The sequence below is a fragment of the Babylonia areolata genome, chromosome 3 (assembly GCF_041734735.1).
Source record: "Babylonia areolata isolate BAREFJ2019XMU chromosome 3, ASM4173473v1, whole genome shotgun sequence".
NCBI classification, from domain to species: Eukaryota; Metazoa; Mollusca; class Gastropoda; order Neogastropoda; family Buccinidae; genus Babylonia; species Babylonia areolata.
This window is the reverse complement of record NC_134878.1, coordinates 61533762-61548761: the sequence shown is the minus strand read 5'-3', so window position 1 is coordinate 61548761 and position 15000 is coordinate 61533762. Positions and strand designations below refer to the sequence as shown.

Here is a 15000-nt window from a genome sequence, read left to right as displayed (position 1 = left end):
TGGAAGCCAGAAACAATTGCAGTCTTAGCAGAATGAACTGAAAGCCACAACGACAATCACAGTCATCACTCACAAACAAGAAACGGTAATAAACAGTTGGAGTGATGGCCTAGAGGTAACGCGTCCGTCTTGGAAGCGAGAGAATCTGAGCGCGCTGGTTCGAATCACGGCTCAGCCGCCGATATTTTCTCCCCCTCCACTAGACCTTGAGTGGTGTTCTGGACGCTAATCATTCGGATGCGACGATAAACCGAGGTCCCGTGTGCTAGCATGCACTTAGCGCACGTAAAAGAACCCACGGCAACAAAAAGGCTGTTCCTGGCAAAAATTCTGTAGAAAAATCCACTTCGATAGGAAAAACTGCACGCAGGAAAAAATACAAAAAAAAAAAGAAAAAAGAAAAAAAAGGTTGGCGCTGTAGTATAGCGACGCACTCTCCCTGGGGGAGAGTAGCCCGAATTTCACACAGAAAAATCTGTTGTTATAAAATGAAATACAAATACAAATACAAACAGCAAGAAGTCAAGCGAACAAAAATCATCAGTCAAAATCATTACTCACAAACAAGAACCTTTCACAAACGAACTATGCCATGACACGGGCAACAGACATCCCCATTTCTTCCACTCCACTCCTCTGTGTGACTGACTGAGTGAACATCCACGTCTTGTTGTAGACACTGTTCATTTCGTCTCGAGGGGAAGAATTGTGGATATTGCCCGCAATCCGAATTCAACAGCAACGAAAATCACAATGATCATAAACCATGCTGAATAAACTCACCGTCAAAAACGCCAGAAAATCCAGCAAAGCGACCATTCACAAACATGGAATCAGCACGAAGTCTTCAGCACTGTAGGCCTACACTCTCTTGACACACACACACGCCTGAAGCAAATTCAGTTCCTGGTTCTCAGCCCGTGTTGTAAAGATGACATATCCACTTACTTTTGACACGTACCAACACATGTATGGTTCATTACTTTCCTTCCTTCGAAACACACAGCATAACGGGACATTCATTACACATACCCCACCACACACACAACTATAACGAACATCCCACATTAACGGGTGTACGTGGGTGTGCGACTTGACGCATCCGGGTTGAATCACACTGCATTTCAGCAACGCTGTTTTTAAGCCGTTCCTCTCACGACGATTTCCCCCCCCCCCCCCCCCTAAATTGTCAAGTTCAAGGTAAGCTACAACACACGCCTGAATAATGACGTCTGCCGCTGTTCACGTGTTTTTGTTTGTTTGGTTTTTACTTTTATTTTTTTATTTTTATTTTTTACGATAGTGACACGGTACACGTGTGTTGTGTTCATGCAGTTAATCGTGTAGGCTGAGCAGGTGTGACAGACGACAGATATAAGAATCGTTGAAGCAGTTAATTAGGTAAATATCTGCCTAATTATCTGTACGGTCCTACTCAGGAAGGCGTGCGACAAAACTGCCACTAGCCACCCCCCCCCCTAGCCCCCCCCCCCCACCCCCCACCCCCCCTGTCCTACTTCTTTCTCTCCGAGCTGTCTCGATATATACCTTATACCTACTGAGCAAGAGCCGATTTTTTTTTTTATTTTTATTTTTTTTTTTACTCGTTCGTTCTCGAGAAAAGGACAGTATGCGTACGCGTGCACCCATGAAGAAAAGCAAGTAGCGCGCGCTTGTCACTTGCAGACAGGGTTGGAAAAGAATGAAAAAAAAGAAAGAAAGAAAAAAAAAAAAAAAAAAAAAAAAAAAAAAGCGCTGCACTTGGGGTACAGACACATGTGTGTGTATGATCGGCCGGGGCGACGCGCTCGACCTTGTGCAGTGGCGAGGGAGAGAAGCCCGAATGACACAGGGAGTAATGTGCTGTGACAAAGAATACACTAAAACACAAGACATACCTATATTATCTAGGCTTCTAGCTGCCTATCTATTGTGTTGAACTCCTACCCACCCACCATCAACACACACACGCGCGCGCGCGCGCGCACACACACACACACACACACACACACCCCCCCCCCACACACACACACACTCTCTCTCTCTCTCTTTCTCTCCCACACACAGAAAAAATGTATATATAATCCTCTGTGTGTGGGGGCGGGGGCGGGGGGGCCGGGAGTGGTGGGGGGGGGGCGGGTCTGTGTATGGGTCTGTTTGTGTCTATGTGTTTATCTGTCGATGTCTGCGTCTGTGTTATGTCTGTCTGTCTCTCAGTGTGTGTGTGTGTGTGTGTGTGTGTGTGTGTGTGTGTGTGTGTGAACTCAATCATTCGCTGGTTTATTAGCTATGACTACACCCACTATGTACACACCGAGTATGCTAAGATCACAGTTACAGGCGAGAACATAATGACAATCGTAGCCATTGATACTTCAAACGGGTTTTCTTCAGCATAGATAGTGAATTTTCGCCTGTGTCACAGGTCTTACATTCTTGTAGCAGACGCGAAATATTCGTGAAAACGAACACACACACACACACACACACACACACACACACACACACACACGTGCGCGCAAACACACACACACACACATAACCCCCCCCCCCCCAACCACCCCCCCCCTGCCCCCTCCCTCCCTCCCTCCCTTCCCACACACAGGCGCGCTACTGCAGTTACAGTACAATATTATACAATACCGGTAATTCAACACAACACAACACAACACAATAAACACGAAATCAAAAATATCTCACTCCCCGTTGGCTCTTAAATAGGTCTTTTTTAATTTTTTTTTTTTATTAAGCAGCACACGGAAAACAAACAAGCTACGAGGGTCATTCAATAAATAAGGTGAATTTTTCGGTATAAGGACTTCTAATACAGATAGAAGCTTACTTCTTCTTTTTTTTTTCAGCGTAGTCTCCCAACACTGTCACACACTTTTCCCATCTGTGCACAAGCTTCCGTATTCCCTCAGCATAAAAATCTTTGGACTGATGTCTCAGCCAGTTGCTCACAACACTTCCAGGCCTGTCTTCATCCTCAACACTGCTCCGTCCTTCTTTAAACAATTTAGCCCACTTGTAGACATTTTTTCGGCTGAAACATGTGGCACCATACACAGTTGACATTCTCCTATGAATTTCAACTGGTTTGCACCCTTCAGCAACCAAAAACGTGATAACTGACTGCTGTTCAATCCTGGAGCATGCTTCTTGGTCGGCCATCTTTGTTAATCGCCAAAACTCTCAAAGTTTTTTTTAAAAATCTGCTAAACAAATTAAATCCATGTGAAAAAGAAGTAAAACAAAATTTTTTTTTTTTTTTTTAAAGTAAGCTTCTATCTGTATTAGAAGTCCTTATACCGAAAAATTCACCTTATTTATTGAATGACCCTCGTACATTCTTTTCGTTAGGGAAAAGATTGCCGTTTTAGACAGCACAAAACCTCCCTTCAGCATACCGACGTGGTATGAAGTCAGTAAGTATTGAAGTGTGTGTGTGTGTGTGTGTGTCATGGTCGCATGATTTGCTGTCAGTCGTGTAGCCTAGAAATGTACAGTTGCGATTGGTTAGTAACTAGCTGTCAACAAGGAAGTGGGGAATCATCTATTTTTTTTCTCTTCCACTGTATCCGCAGAGTCGAATTGTCGGAACGCAGTGTATTCGCGTGTGTAGCACAAGAAAAAGCGCACGTACGCAACTGCGCAGCACAACACACACACACACACACACACACACACACACATATATATATTTATATATCATATATATCTATATATATCTCTCTCTATATATATACATATATATTCACAGCACTGGCACATACACAACACACGATATAAACACACACACACACACACACACACACACACACACACACACACACACACATGCAGACATACACACACAAACACACGCATGCACACATACACAATATAAACACACACAAACACACAATATACAAGCACTCACACACACACACACACCATATCGACGTTAAGACAAATCATTTCATTTAGAACACACACACACACACACACACACACACACACACACACACACACACACACACACACACACACACACACACTAACCAGAAGAAACTGGAAATAATTATACAATGCCCAGTTTTAAGCCTTTTCATAATGAATCGTCCCCTTATGTCTCCTGCGATTGATCAGAATGTTAGCAACACAACACATTACAATACAACACAACACAACACATTACAATACAACGCAACACAACACATTACAATACAACACATTACAACACAACACATTACAATACAACACATTACAATACAAGGCAACACAACACATGACAATACAACACATTGCAATACAACACAACACAACACATTACAATACAACACATTACAACACAACACATTACAATACAACGCAACACAACACATTACAATACAACGCAACACAACACATTACAATACAACACATTACAATACAACACAATACAACACATTACAATACAACGCAACACAACACATTACAATACAACGCAACACAACACATTACAATACAACACAACACATTACAACACAACACATTACAATACAACACAACACATTACAATACAACACATTACAACACAACACATTACAATACAACACAACACATTACAATACAACGCAACACAACACATTACAATACAACACATTACAATACAACACAACACAACACATTACAACACAACACATTACAACACAACACATTACAACACAACACATTACAACACAACACAACACAACACATTACAACACAACACATTACAACACAACACATTACAATACAACACAACACATTACAATACAACACAACACAACACATTACAATACAACACAAGCACAACACAATACAACACAACACATTACAATACAACACAACACAAAACAACACAACACAACACAATCCAATACAATACAACACAATACAATACAACGCCAATGATGCAATACAATTATTAAAAAAAACAACAACAAAACAATACAAAACAACACAATACAAAACAATACAAAAATTCACTGAAAACAATACAATACAATACAACCAGCCGATCAGCCCCGTGATGACTGCCACACATCCCTCCAGCAACAGTCCCCCCCCCCCCCCCCCCCCCCAGCGCCCACCTCCCTGCCCCACCCTCTCATGAATCTGTCGACGACTAATGACTGTTACATGTAGGTACTCACCACAGGTAGGATACGGAGGGGAAGCCGAGTCTTAGGTCACCACCAGAACAAGACAAGGAAAGCCTAAGAATGGGTGACTTTTTTTTTTTTTTTTTTTTTTTTGGTCAAATAATATTTGTATTTATATTTGTACGTATTTCTTATTTTTTATCAGAACAGATTTCTCTGTGTGAAATTCGGGCTGCTCTCCCCGGCAGGGAGAGCGCGTCGCTACACTACAGCGCCACCCAATTTTAGCGTCTCCTCAGTTCCCGGCAACCACCGCAACTCTTGAAACCACCACCACCACCACCACCCCTTCCAGAAAAAACAAAACAAAAAAACTTGAAAAAAAAATGAGGCAGTTCTTGATGGGGTCATGGTTCCTGCAGGATTCGGCATCACGCTACGCCGGCCGCTGAACGGTCCCTGGCTGGCCGGGTCACGGTGTAGTCAGCGGTTTGACTGATGCTTCCCCCCCCCCCCAACCCCCACCTCCCCCTCCCCCTCCTATACCCCGGCCCCGGCCTCTCCCCCGTCTCTTCCCGGCCTCGTCGATGCACGAAAAAAAAAAGGCCATCTTTAAGTTCCCCCAGGTCTAATCAGTCTTCTCTGAATTTATTTTCAGTCAGGTCTAATAAGGTTTTCTGGGTGTGTATTTTCCCAGGTCAGTGCATGTAGAGGCCATGCTATGGAGCAGCTGAATGGTCCCTGGCTGGCCGCCGGGTGACAACACATAATTGTTTTTCAGGCTTCTTCACGTTTTAAGCTGACCTGTTCGGCAACTGTTTCGTCGTTCATTGGCATTCCAGTCGTCCTTGCGAAGATTAGAATATTTGTGTGGTTCGTTTCCCCTTGTTTTGATCGATACCTGCCTCCTTATAGTAGGCTCTCCAACACTGAGCATGGTTCCTGGGAGTGTTTACTGTGTGCGAGTGTGTGCGTGCGTGCGTGTGTGCCGGTGTGTGTGCTGTGTGTGTGTGTGTGTGCGTGCGTGCGTACGCGCCCGTGTGTGTGTGTGTGTGTGTGTGTGTGTGTGTGTGTGTGTGTGTGTGTGTGTTGAAAATGAAAACCAAAACAATGCACCCCAAATCAGAATCCGCGCACCAGGTCTACCTGTCAGTGCAAGGGAGACAATACAGCGTACAACCACTGCAACCAAATCGGGCAAGGGAAGTAAGCCCTAATAACGGAATGGCCGAACACAGTCAACAGGAAAAGGAAGGAAACGTGTGTGAGTGTGTGTGTGTGTGTGTGTGTGTGTGTGACAGAGACACAGTTGGAGAGAGAATTAATTAGTTTCTTCAGTCGCAGAATTTTACCCACAATTAAGCCCTGGCCATAGAATGCGCAAAACTGAAACGAGGAAAATTGAACAGGAAAATTGAACAGAAAATGCGCAACAGGAAAACAATAGCAAGTGTGTAACAGAAAAAGAAAAGCAAAACAAAAAAAACAAAAAAAACCCGAACAAACACATACTCAATATTCTGGCAAAAGGCTCAAGAACCCTGCATGCCTACAAATGATGATATCTTATTACAGATTTTTTTATATTGGTTCAGTGATAAATGAAATGCTGGTGAGCGCCAGTGAGAGAAACCGGGAAGCAAGCAACGTGAATGTAAAATGAATGGAGTAAAAGAAAAAAAAAATACAGGTGCACAAATGCGAAATAAACTGAATATTCTTATTCTAAAGACTGTCACTAAGTTTATAGTTTTTATTTCGTTTCATATTTTATTTTGTTGTATTTCCAGTAATTAGTTTTGCTAAACTACAACCCGATCATGTGACGTACGTAAAGATGGCTGACTTTTGTTTTGGTTCGTCGGCGTGTGACATCATTTGTGTCGTTTTCACATGATGAGAGCGGATTTGGCCTCGTTACAATGGCTGCTGCCGACCCTGTAAGATCTGTGAGTCGTCTTTCCAGCGACAGGAGTGGGTCTTTCTCTGACGATGTGGTCTCTTTGGATTCTTGGTCAGAAAAACTGGAAGCTTCTGCTTCCAACTCCAAGGACTGGCCGGTGGATTGTGAACGCCGTCCCCGTTTGTCATCAGCAGACAGCACTGTCAGGTCAGCAGTGACTCAACAGCGTGTGAGGCACCCCCCTTTCAAAGATGTCAGAAAGCAAAAGACGGTGACGTTGAGATCAGCGCCTCCAAATCCCAAGCCCGCAGCAACGAGAGACAATATGCCAGTGGGGATTTCAACCATATCTGCCAGAGTCGAACAGAATCGAGAGTATGGACTGTACGGTCCCCCATCTCGACGACGACGAAGCTCGTCGGCCTCTTCTGATTCTGACCCTAGTCCGTTACATTCTCCGAGACACTCTGCTCACGAACTCTCCCCCCAGTCCCCGAACAGGAGGATACCTACATCAGGCAGTCGTTATCATGGAGGAGGTGGTGGGGGCCATTTTCAGTTTGCTCACCACTTGCGGCCACACTACAGCAGCTCTCCTGTGCACAGGGGGCCTGCAGGGCACCCGGCACACCAGGTGCACTCTCCCCCGCCCCCCCACCACCACCCCCACCACCAAAGGGGGCAGTCGCCACGTCACCAGCCCCACTACAACAACCCCAGCAGCCCCCGCCACCACCCCCACCAGTACCCGGGAGTCAGGTACTACTCCAGTCAGTACCCACACCAGAGCAGTTACCATTCTGCCAACAATGCGCCCATCGACCAGATCTTGGAGAGGGAGGGGGAGAAGCTCAAGACCAAGATGAAATCCATGTGGAACAACGTCAAATATGGTGAGAGCATTTTGTGTAATTATGCAGCAGTATCATCAGTATGGAAGAATTTATTGCAATTAATAATGTGTTGAATGGGGCACAGCGATAAGTCTTTAACAATACTTTTCAGAGGCGATCAGACAGTTCATTTGAATAAGATTCAAAAATGCTAAGCCACGTTGTGGAAGTGGTCAGTTCTATCATACTTTTATGACGAGGGAGATTAAGTGTTCAAACCTCATCTGTAATGTTAACATAAATAATTATCATTTATTATTATATCATGATACTGGAAATTAAGGCGTCTCACTTTCACTGGTGTCAGAAAGTAAAAAGTGGTGGTGTTGAGATCAGCGCCTCTTGAACTCAATGATACTGTTAGAAGCCTGAGGTTGTGTTGAACACAGTGTTATTAAACTATTACCACATGATATGTCTCTAAAACTGTAAAAAAGTTTAAATGAAGTGACAAAGATTCTAGTCAACAGCATGTCAGAAAGAGGAACAAACAGTGCGAGATTGTACTTGACACAAAACATGGTTTTATCTCTTGAAATCACCACAAACATAACACAAACATTGAAAGAAATGGTTCCTGAAGAAAAAATATCAATCCTTTTACACCCTGGCGACTGAATATCAGTGGTTCTTGTAGACTGCTGACCCTGGGACTGCGACAAATGAACCTGGGCATGGCCATGTATTGGGGACTCGGAATGAGTGGTGTTGGAGTATTGCTACTGAAACGGTGCCAAAAAAAGAAAAAAAGAAAAAAATAGTAAAAAAAAAAAGAAGAAAAAAAAAGAAGAGACAGTAGACATAATTTAAACAAACAAAACAGAATTCTTTCAATTTATTTATGTATCAGCCCCTATATCATAATTTATATGTTTGTTTAACAGGGTGGACAATAAAAACAAAGACTTCCTTCAAATATGACAGCCCCATATTCCTGCTGGGTCGTTGCTACCACAGGCGAGCTGATGGTGAGTCAAGGCTACTTTTCTTTATATATATATATATATATATATATATATATATATATATAAACTTTTATAATTTCTGTTTTCAGAAATTTATACATAAGGTATGAATGTGTGTGTGTGAGTGTGTGTGTGTGTGTGTGTGTGTGTGTGTGTGTGTGTGTGTGTATCAAGTACACGTGTATGTTCTGGGTGGGACCTGGCTGTTCATAAATTTGTCATTGTAGGGTTGTGCCTTGGTCAGTTGGTGTCTGTGACTGTGAGGCTGCAAAATTCTTGCATGCGCATTGTGTGTATGCATGCATTTGCATGCAGTCGCTGGTGTCAGTGTGCATGCATGTGTGGGTGTGCATGGGTTTGCCTCATGTAGCCCATTTTTGTACTTGTTGTAGTTGAAAGTTCGATAATTTGCCTTCTATATATCTTTTAATTTAAGTTGATATATTTACGTAATATGTATGTTAATATCTTACACAAACTTACGTTAGACTCGAAAGGCCTGATCAGCATGATGAGTTTTTGAATTGTGTGAAGATCAGGTATCTTCTTTGAGTTTTTTGTTTTTGTTTGAAATAGCAAATATGAAATATGATGTAACATGATATTGATCAGCTACATGCTTTGACATGTCCTTGAAAGTGAAAACTGAAACTCAGCTCTCTCTCTCTCCCTCTCTCTCTCTCTCTCTCTCTCTCTATATATATATATATATTTATATATATATCTATCTATCTATCTATCTATCTATCTATATATATATATATAGATATATATATAGATATATATTTGTAGTTAATGTGTACCAAAAGGTCACTGTTATTATAATATTAAACTTTTTTCTGCCTTTCTTTGGATTTGAGCACAAAACACAAGGGCAGTTGATCTGTTGACTATAACTAATACAGTAATAGACATACTCACTCACCCTGACACATGCATACATGTATGTAGGGTTACATGTACTTGCAATCACACACATACACTTACTATATTAGTTATTACATAATATTCTTACAAGTATGCACACTCATAATATAGTATGTACTCTGTGTTTTTTAATTTTTTTAAAATTATATTTATGTGTATGTAACATCATGAAACATTAAGTAAAATTTTGTACCCATTCACTTGTGTCATTTCCCAGCCATCAAGAAGACCAGTAGATCCATTGATAATTGATTTGAAATGACATACTTTGTAATATTGTAGAAAAACGTAATTGTTGTAAGATGTTTCATATTGATTATAATCAATTCTTTACTTGATTATTTCTGACATTGGTGAAAATAGTGACATGACTATAGTGTTATGTTGGTATCATTTATAGAGTTTGAATTTTAAAAAAATCTGATTCAGTCAGTGATTATTCTTTTCTTACGTCTTGCAGTCTTTTGGGGAAGGGAGTGTTTAAAAAAAGAAGAAGAAAAAGTAACACCAAATAACTTATTCAGCACTTTTTTCTCAAATAGAACTAAAAGAATTTTATATATAATTAAAGAAAAAGTTACTGAAATAATGAAAGAAAGAATTTGTTTTTTGTTTCTTATATGTGGTGTTTTTTTTTCAGTTGCATGCTTTTATTTTGTATTTTGTAGCGTAAGTTGAAAAAGAATCTATTTTAAATTTGTAATCGTATGAATATATATATTGTCATAGATGCACACCACATTTTACAATGCGTTCGTTAACTGTACAGCAGTACATAAACACACACACACACACACCACACCACACCACACCACACCACACCACCACACACACACACACACACACACACACCAAACTAATTATATTGTAGAAGTACTCAGCTGTAAGTGACATTTACAGATATGTAAGTATCCAGGTCAGAGAGCAACAGATGTCTTTTATTTTTATGCTGTGCCCTAGTAGTAATAGTATCAGTTGATAACAAGTATCCCACATAATGACTGACAGACCTCTGCCAAAGCAGCTCCTAATAATTGCTCATGTGGTGGTTATCAGTGAGTTTAGTGCTGCAGGCTCAAGTGAATATTACTCAGCTTTGTGATAGGCAGTGTGTAGTGCTCATCACAGTCAATATCGGTCACTGGGTTACGCTTACATTGTTACAACATAACTGATATACTGCTAAAAAAGACTTTGTGGAGGGTGTCAAGTCAGTTTATATGGTCTTGTTGCATATATATATATATATTATATATACATGTTTAAACTTAAAAGACACACACATATATTTAACTAAGCTTTCATGGAAATTGCATAAAATAGCATTGACACATTTAAGAACATTTAACAGTTAAAACAATTAGGAAAAACAAAACAAAAAATAACCAAAAACAGCGGTCCAACCAGTTAATGAATTATCCAATTAAATCAGTCAACCAGTTAATAACAAGAGCAGCATCAATATTACTGTTGCTGCTACTGCTACTGCTACTTCTACTGCTACTACAAAGGAGGAAGAGGAAAATAAATCTCTCGGCCAAGAGGGCCTCAGGACAGTTGGTGTTGGGATGGTCCCCAAAGGCCAACTAGCCCTCAAGGCTGCAGCATTAAGAGACAGTGCAGTCTTGCCTCCTAGTTTGAGATATATATATATATATGTTCCTTCACAAAGGACTGAGCCGTACAGTTATGAATTGCCATTGCATTGGAACAAACCATTGATTGTACAGCTCTCCCTTTGCTGCTTGCCCAGCGGAAACTTATAAATGTCAATCTCAGATGCAAATGATGATAATAAATGTGTTGTTCCTACAGAGCTGGACCAGACTGAGGCAGACCTCTCACCCCAGCAGCCCTACAGGGTGTCGGCACTGGACGAGTTCCATGCGGACTTCACAAGCCGCCTGTGGTTTACGTACCGGCGGGAGTTCTCTCCCATTGGCAGCTCCCGCATGACCACCGACTGCGGCTGGGGGTGCATGCTGCGCAGCGGTCAGATGCTGATGGCCCAGGGTTTGGTTCTTCACTTTCTCAAGCGAGGTGAGGTCTGCAGATGTGCAGCTGTGATTTGTCTGGTGGCTTTTTTCCTTTTTGGCTCACGTGCTTGTTAACACACAACATGAATCTGTGTATTAACCCTGTGTTTCAATCCTGTGTGTTTGTGTGTATGTGTGTGTGTGTGTGTGTGTTTGTTTTTTGTTTGTTCATTCCTTTGTTTATTGACGAAAACAACTTGTATAGATGTAGGTACCATGCTTTATGAACAAACTGAACAGCCACAAGATGCGGGTACCGTGCTCTGTTGACAGTCTTACCAAAAGTCATACAAAATTTTTTAAGGTAGCTTAAAACCCAGCTCAAGTTATCAAGTGAAAATAGTGTTTTTTTTATTTTGTGGTTCATTCAAGATCCACTACATACGGCAAAGATTAAATTTCATTTCTCTGTGTGTGTGACCAGACTGGAAGGTGTACAGCGAGCAGCGGCCGGAGGACTTGGCGTTTTACCGTGAGATCATCCGCTGGTTCGGCGACCAGCCCTCCGACAAGGTGCCCTTCTCCCTGCACCGCCTGGTAGAGCTGGGCACGTCCGTTGGCAAGATGCCCGGGGACTGGTACGGGCCCGCCTCCGTCGCCCACATCTTCAGGTAAAGGAGGGTGGAAGGAATAAAAGAATGAATGAGATGCCAACTGTTACGGTTTCACCGTATTTGTCGTGTATGATGACCGAGGGGCAGTTTAATTTGTTTACTCCTGATGTTCTTAAAATGGAGTGTGTGTGTGTGAGTTTGTGTGTGTGTGTGTGTGTGTGTGTGTGTGAGTATGTGTGGGGGCAGGGAGGCTTATAGTGGAAAAGGTGTGTGAGTTGAGAGAACTTTTCTAGTACACTGTTTCTTGAAATAGTATTTTTTTTTAGTGAGTTTGTTTCTTGAATGCTTTTTATTTTATAACCTTGCCTTATACATGTATACCATGTTTTTAAATTAGCTTAGAAACACAGGGTAAGAGCTATATGATTGCACATTATTTATTGTTATAGTGCTTGGACGTCGTTCCTCCTGTACCAAAACTTTGGGTCAGTGATACTGTGACAGTGGACCAGGAGGATGCTTGTTGCTCAACTTTTTTGGGGGGTTGTTTTGTCTTTTGTTTCCTAGGGATGCGACGGACAAGGCCCACATGTCTCTGCCCATCCTCAGCGATATCTGTGTGTACGTGGCTCAGGACTGTACAAGTGAGTGCAGAGAGCACACACTTACACTGTAAACACACATACACACACACACACTCACACACACATATGCACACACACACACACTCTCTCACTCTCACACACACACACACATATGCGCACATGCACACATGCGCGCACGCGCACACACACATGCACATACACACACACACACATACACACACACATGTGTAACACAAATGCCCTGAGACAGAAACAGTTGGTCAATAAAACGAATGGAAATCCTTTTTTCCCAACACACACATATGCACACACACACACACTCTCTCACTCTCACACACACACACACACACATATGCACACATGCGCACACACACACACACACACACACACACACATGCACACACACACATACACACACACACATATGTAACACAAAATGCCCTGAGACAGACACAGTTGGTCAATAAAACGAGTGGAAATCCTTTTTTTCCCAATCATTGGTCAACTTTTCATAATTCACAACTTTCCATGTTATTTGAATACATACTGGGATTTATTTGTACAATTTAGAATTTATTAGGAACATCCTAACTCCTGCATCCCAGTCCTTTTTGGTTTTTTCCCCAAAGTCTGATCAGCAGAAGATAAATGACCCTCCCGCTGGGTACATTTGCATCATCTGTTGCTGATGGTAAAATTTTGGGGTTGTGGGTTATGTATGCTATATAATTTTAGCATATAATGTATGTATGTATGTATAATAGTTTGTCGTGTCTGACTATGACCACTAGAACAGCAGAGGAGGCATCTGCCGACCTAACTATCTGGGCTAGAATTTTATCGTGGAGAACATCTTGCCCAAGGTACATCCCCACTCTCTCGGTCAAGAGGGTTTTAGGACAGTTGGCATTCCCAAAGGCCAGCTAGCCCCCAAGGCTGCAGCACTAAGACTGTAAGAGCCAGCGCAATCTTGCCTCCTAGTTTGACAATCATTGTCCTTCAAAAAATAATAAGCTGTTAATGAATTCCCTTTGCAGTGGAAAAACCATTGGTCATACAGCTCTCACTTTGCTGTTGGCCCAACTGTAAGCTTATGTCAGACTGTGATATAAACCAAGCGTTGTGTATATAAATTATAATGCTATGATCATATATAGTATGCAGTGGTACTGTCACGTCACACTGTGTCTGTTCCTCTCCAGTCTACCTGCAGGACCTGAAGAAGATCCTCATCAGCCACGGGCGGACCGGCTCTCAACGCAGCCGTGGTAACTCAGTTACCGAGGGCGACCCCGTCCCTCCTCCTGCCCCTGCCCCCAACACCTCTTCCTCCTCCACCTCCTCCCAGCAGGTGGTGGGAGAGGAGAAGTTCCGGTCAGTGATCATCCTGGTGCCGATGCGGCTGGGTGGGGAGACGCTGAACGAGATCTACATCCCGTGCGTCAAGTCCATGCTGGCACACGACCAGTGTATCGGCATCATCGGGGGTCGCCCCAAACACTCCCTCTACTTTGTAGGCTGGCAAGGTAGGGGAAGGATCCCATGTTGTGATTTTTTTTTGTTTTTTGTTTTTTTTTGTTGTGCTCCCCCCATTATCTGCACCGTTTCAGTGGCATTACTCCCACACCACTTATTCCAAGTCCCTCACACACAGCCACACCCAGGTTTGTTTTTTTTTTGTTTTTTTTGCTGCCCCATCATCTGCACCATTTCAGTGGCATTACTTCCATGCCGCTCATTTAGATTCCCCCATACACGGCCACACCCGGGTTCGTCCGTTGCAGTTCCAGCGTCGGCAGTCCACAGGGAACCATCGATGTTAGGTCGCCAGGAGGCCACACACCAGAGGAGACCCTGCACTGCTGCTGAGTCACTTCGGTGGTGTTCAGTGGCGCCTGTTCTAACGTACTTAGGACACCACCTACTAAGCCCCCTACTAACGACAATAATGGCTTAGTCGTGGAGCCAGACTGAGTGAGCGTCCCCCCCAGAGTGGAGACCGCCACCAC

At 42.6% G+C, this 15000-nt stretch overlaps 1 protein-coding gene and 1 long non-coding RNA gene across 2 annotated transcripts in view; one reads left to right on the top strand and one right to left on the bottom strand.

Annotated features, from left to right (window-relative positions):
* LOC143280658 (uncharacterized) overlaps nt 1-1172 on the bottom strand; it is a 14444-nt gene extending 13272 nt beyond the window's left edge. The window contains exon 1 of the long non-coding RNA XR_013055038.1: nt 784-1172. This is a non-coding gene — a long non-coding RNA (uncharacterized LOC143280658). The remainder of the gene's footprint in view (nt 1-783) is intronic.
* A 5773-nt stretch (nt 1173-6945) lies between these two features.
* Nucleotides 6946-15000, top strand: part of LOC143280657 (cysteine protease ATG4D-like) — a 37040-nt gene continuing 28985 nt past the window's right edge. The window contains exons 1-6 of the mRNA XM_076585386.1: nt 6946-7904; nt 8789-8872; nt 11612-11836; nt 12257-12443; nt 12954-13030; nt 14194-14517. Of these exons, the coding sequence (XP_076441501.1) occupies nt 7031-7904; nt 8789-8872; nt 11612-11836; nt 12257-12443; nt 12954-13030; nt 14194-14517 (1771 nt within the window). The 5' untranslated portion in view covers nt 6946-7030. The remainder of the gene's footprint in view (nt 7905-8788; nt 8873-11611; nt 11837-12256; nt 12444-12953; nt 13031-14193; nt 14518-15000) is intronic.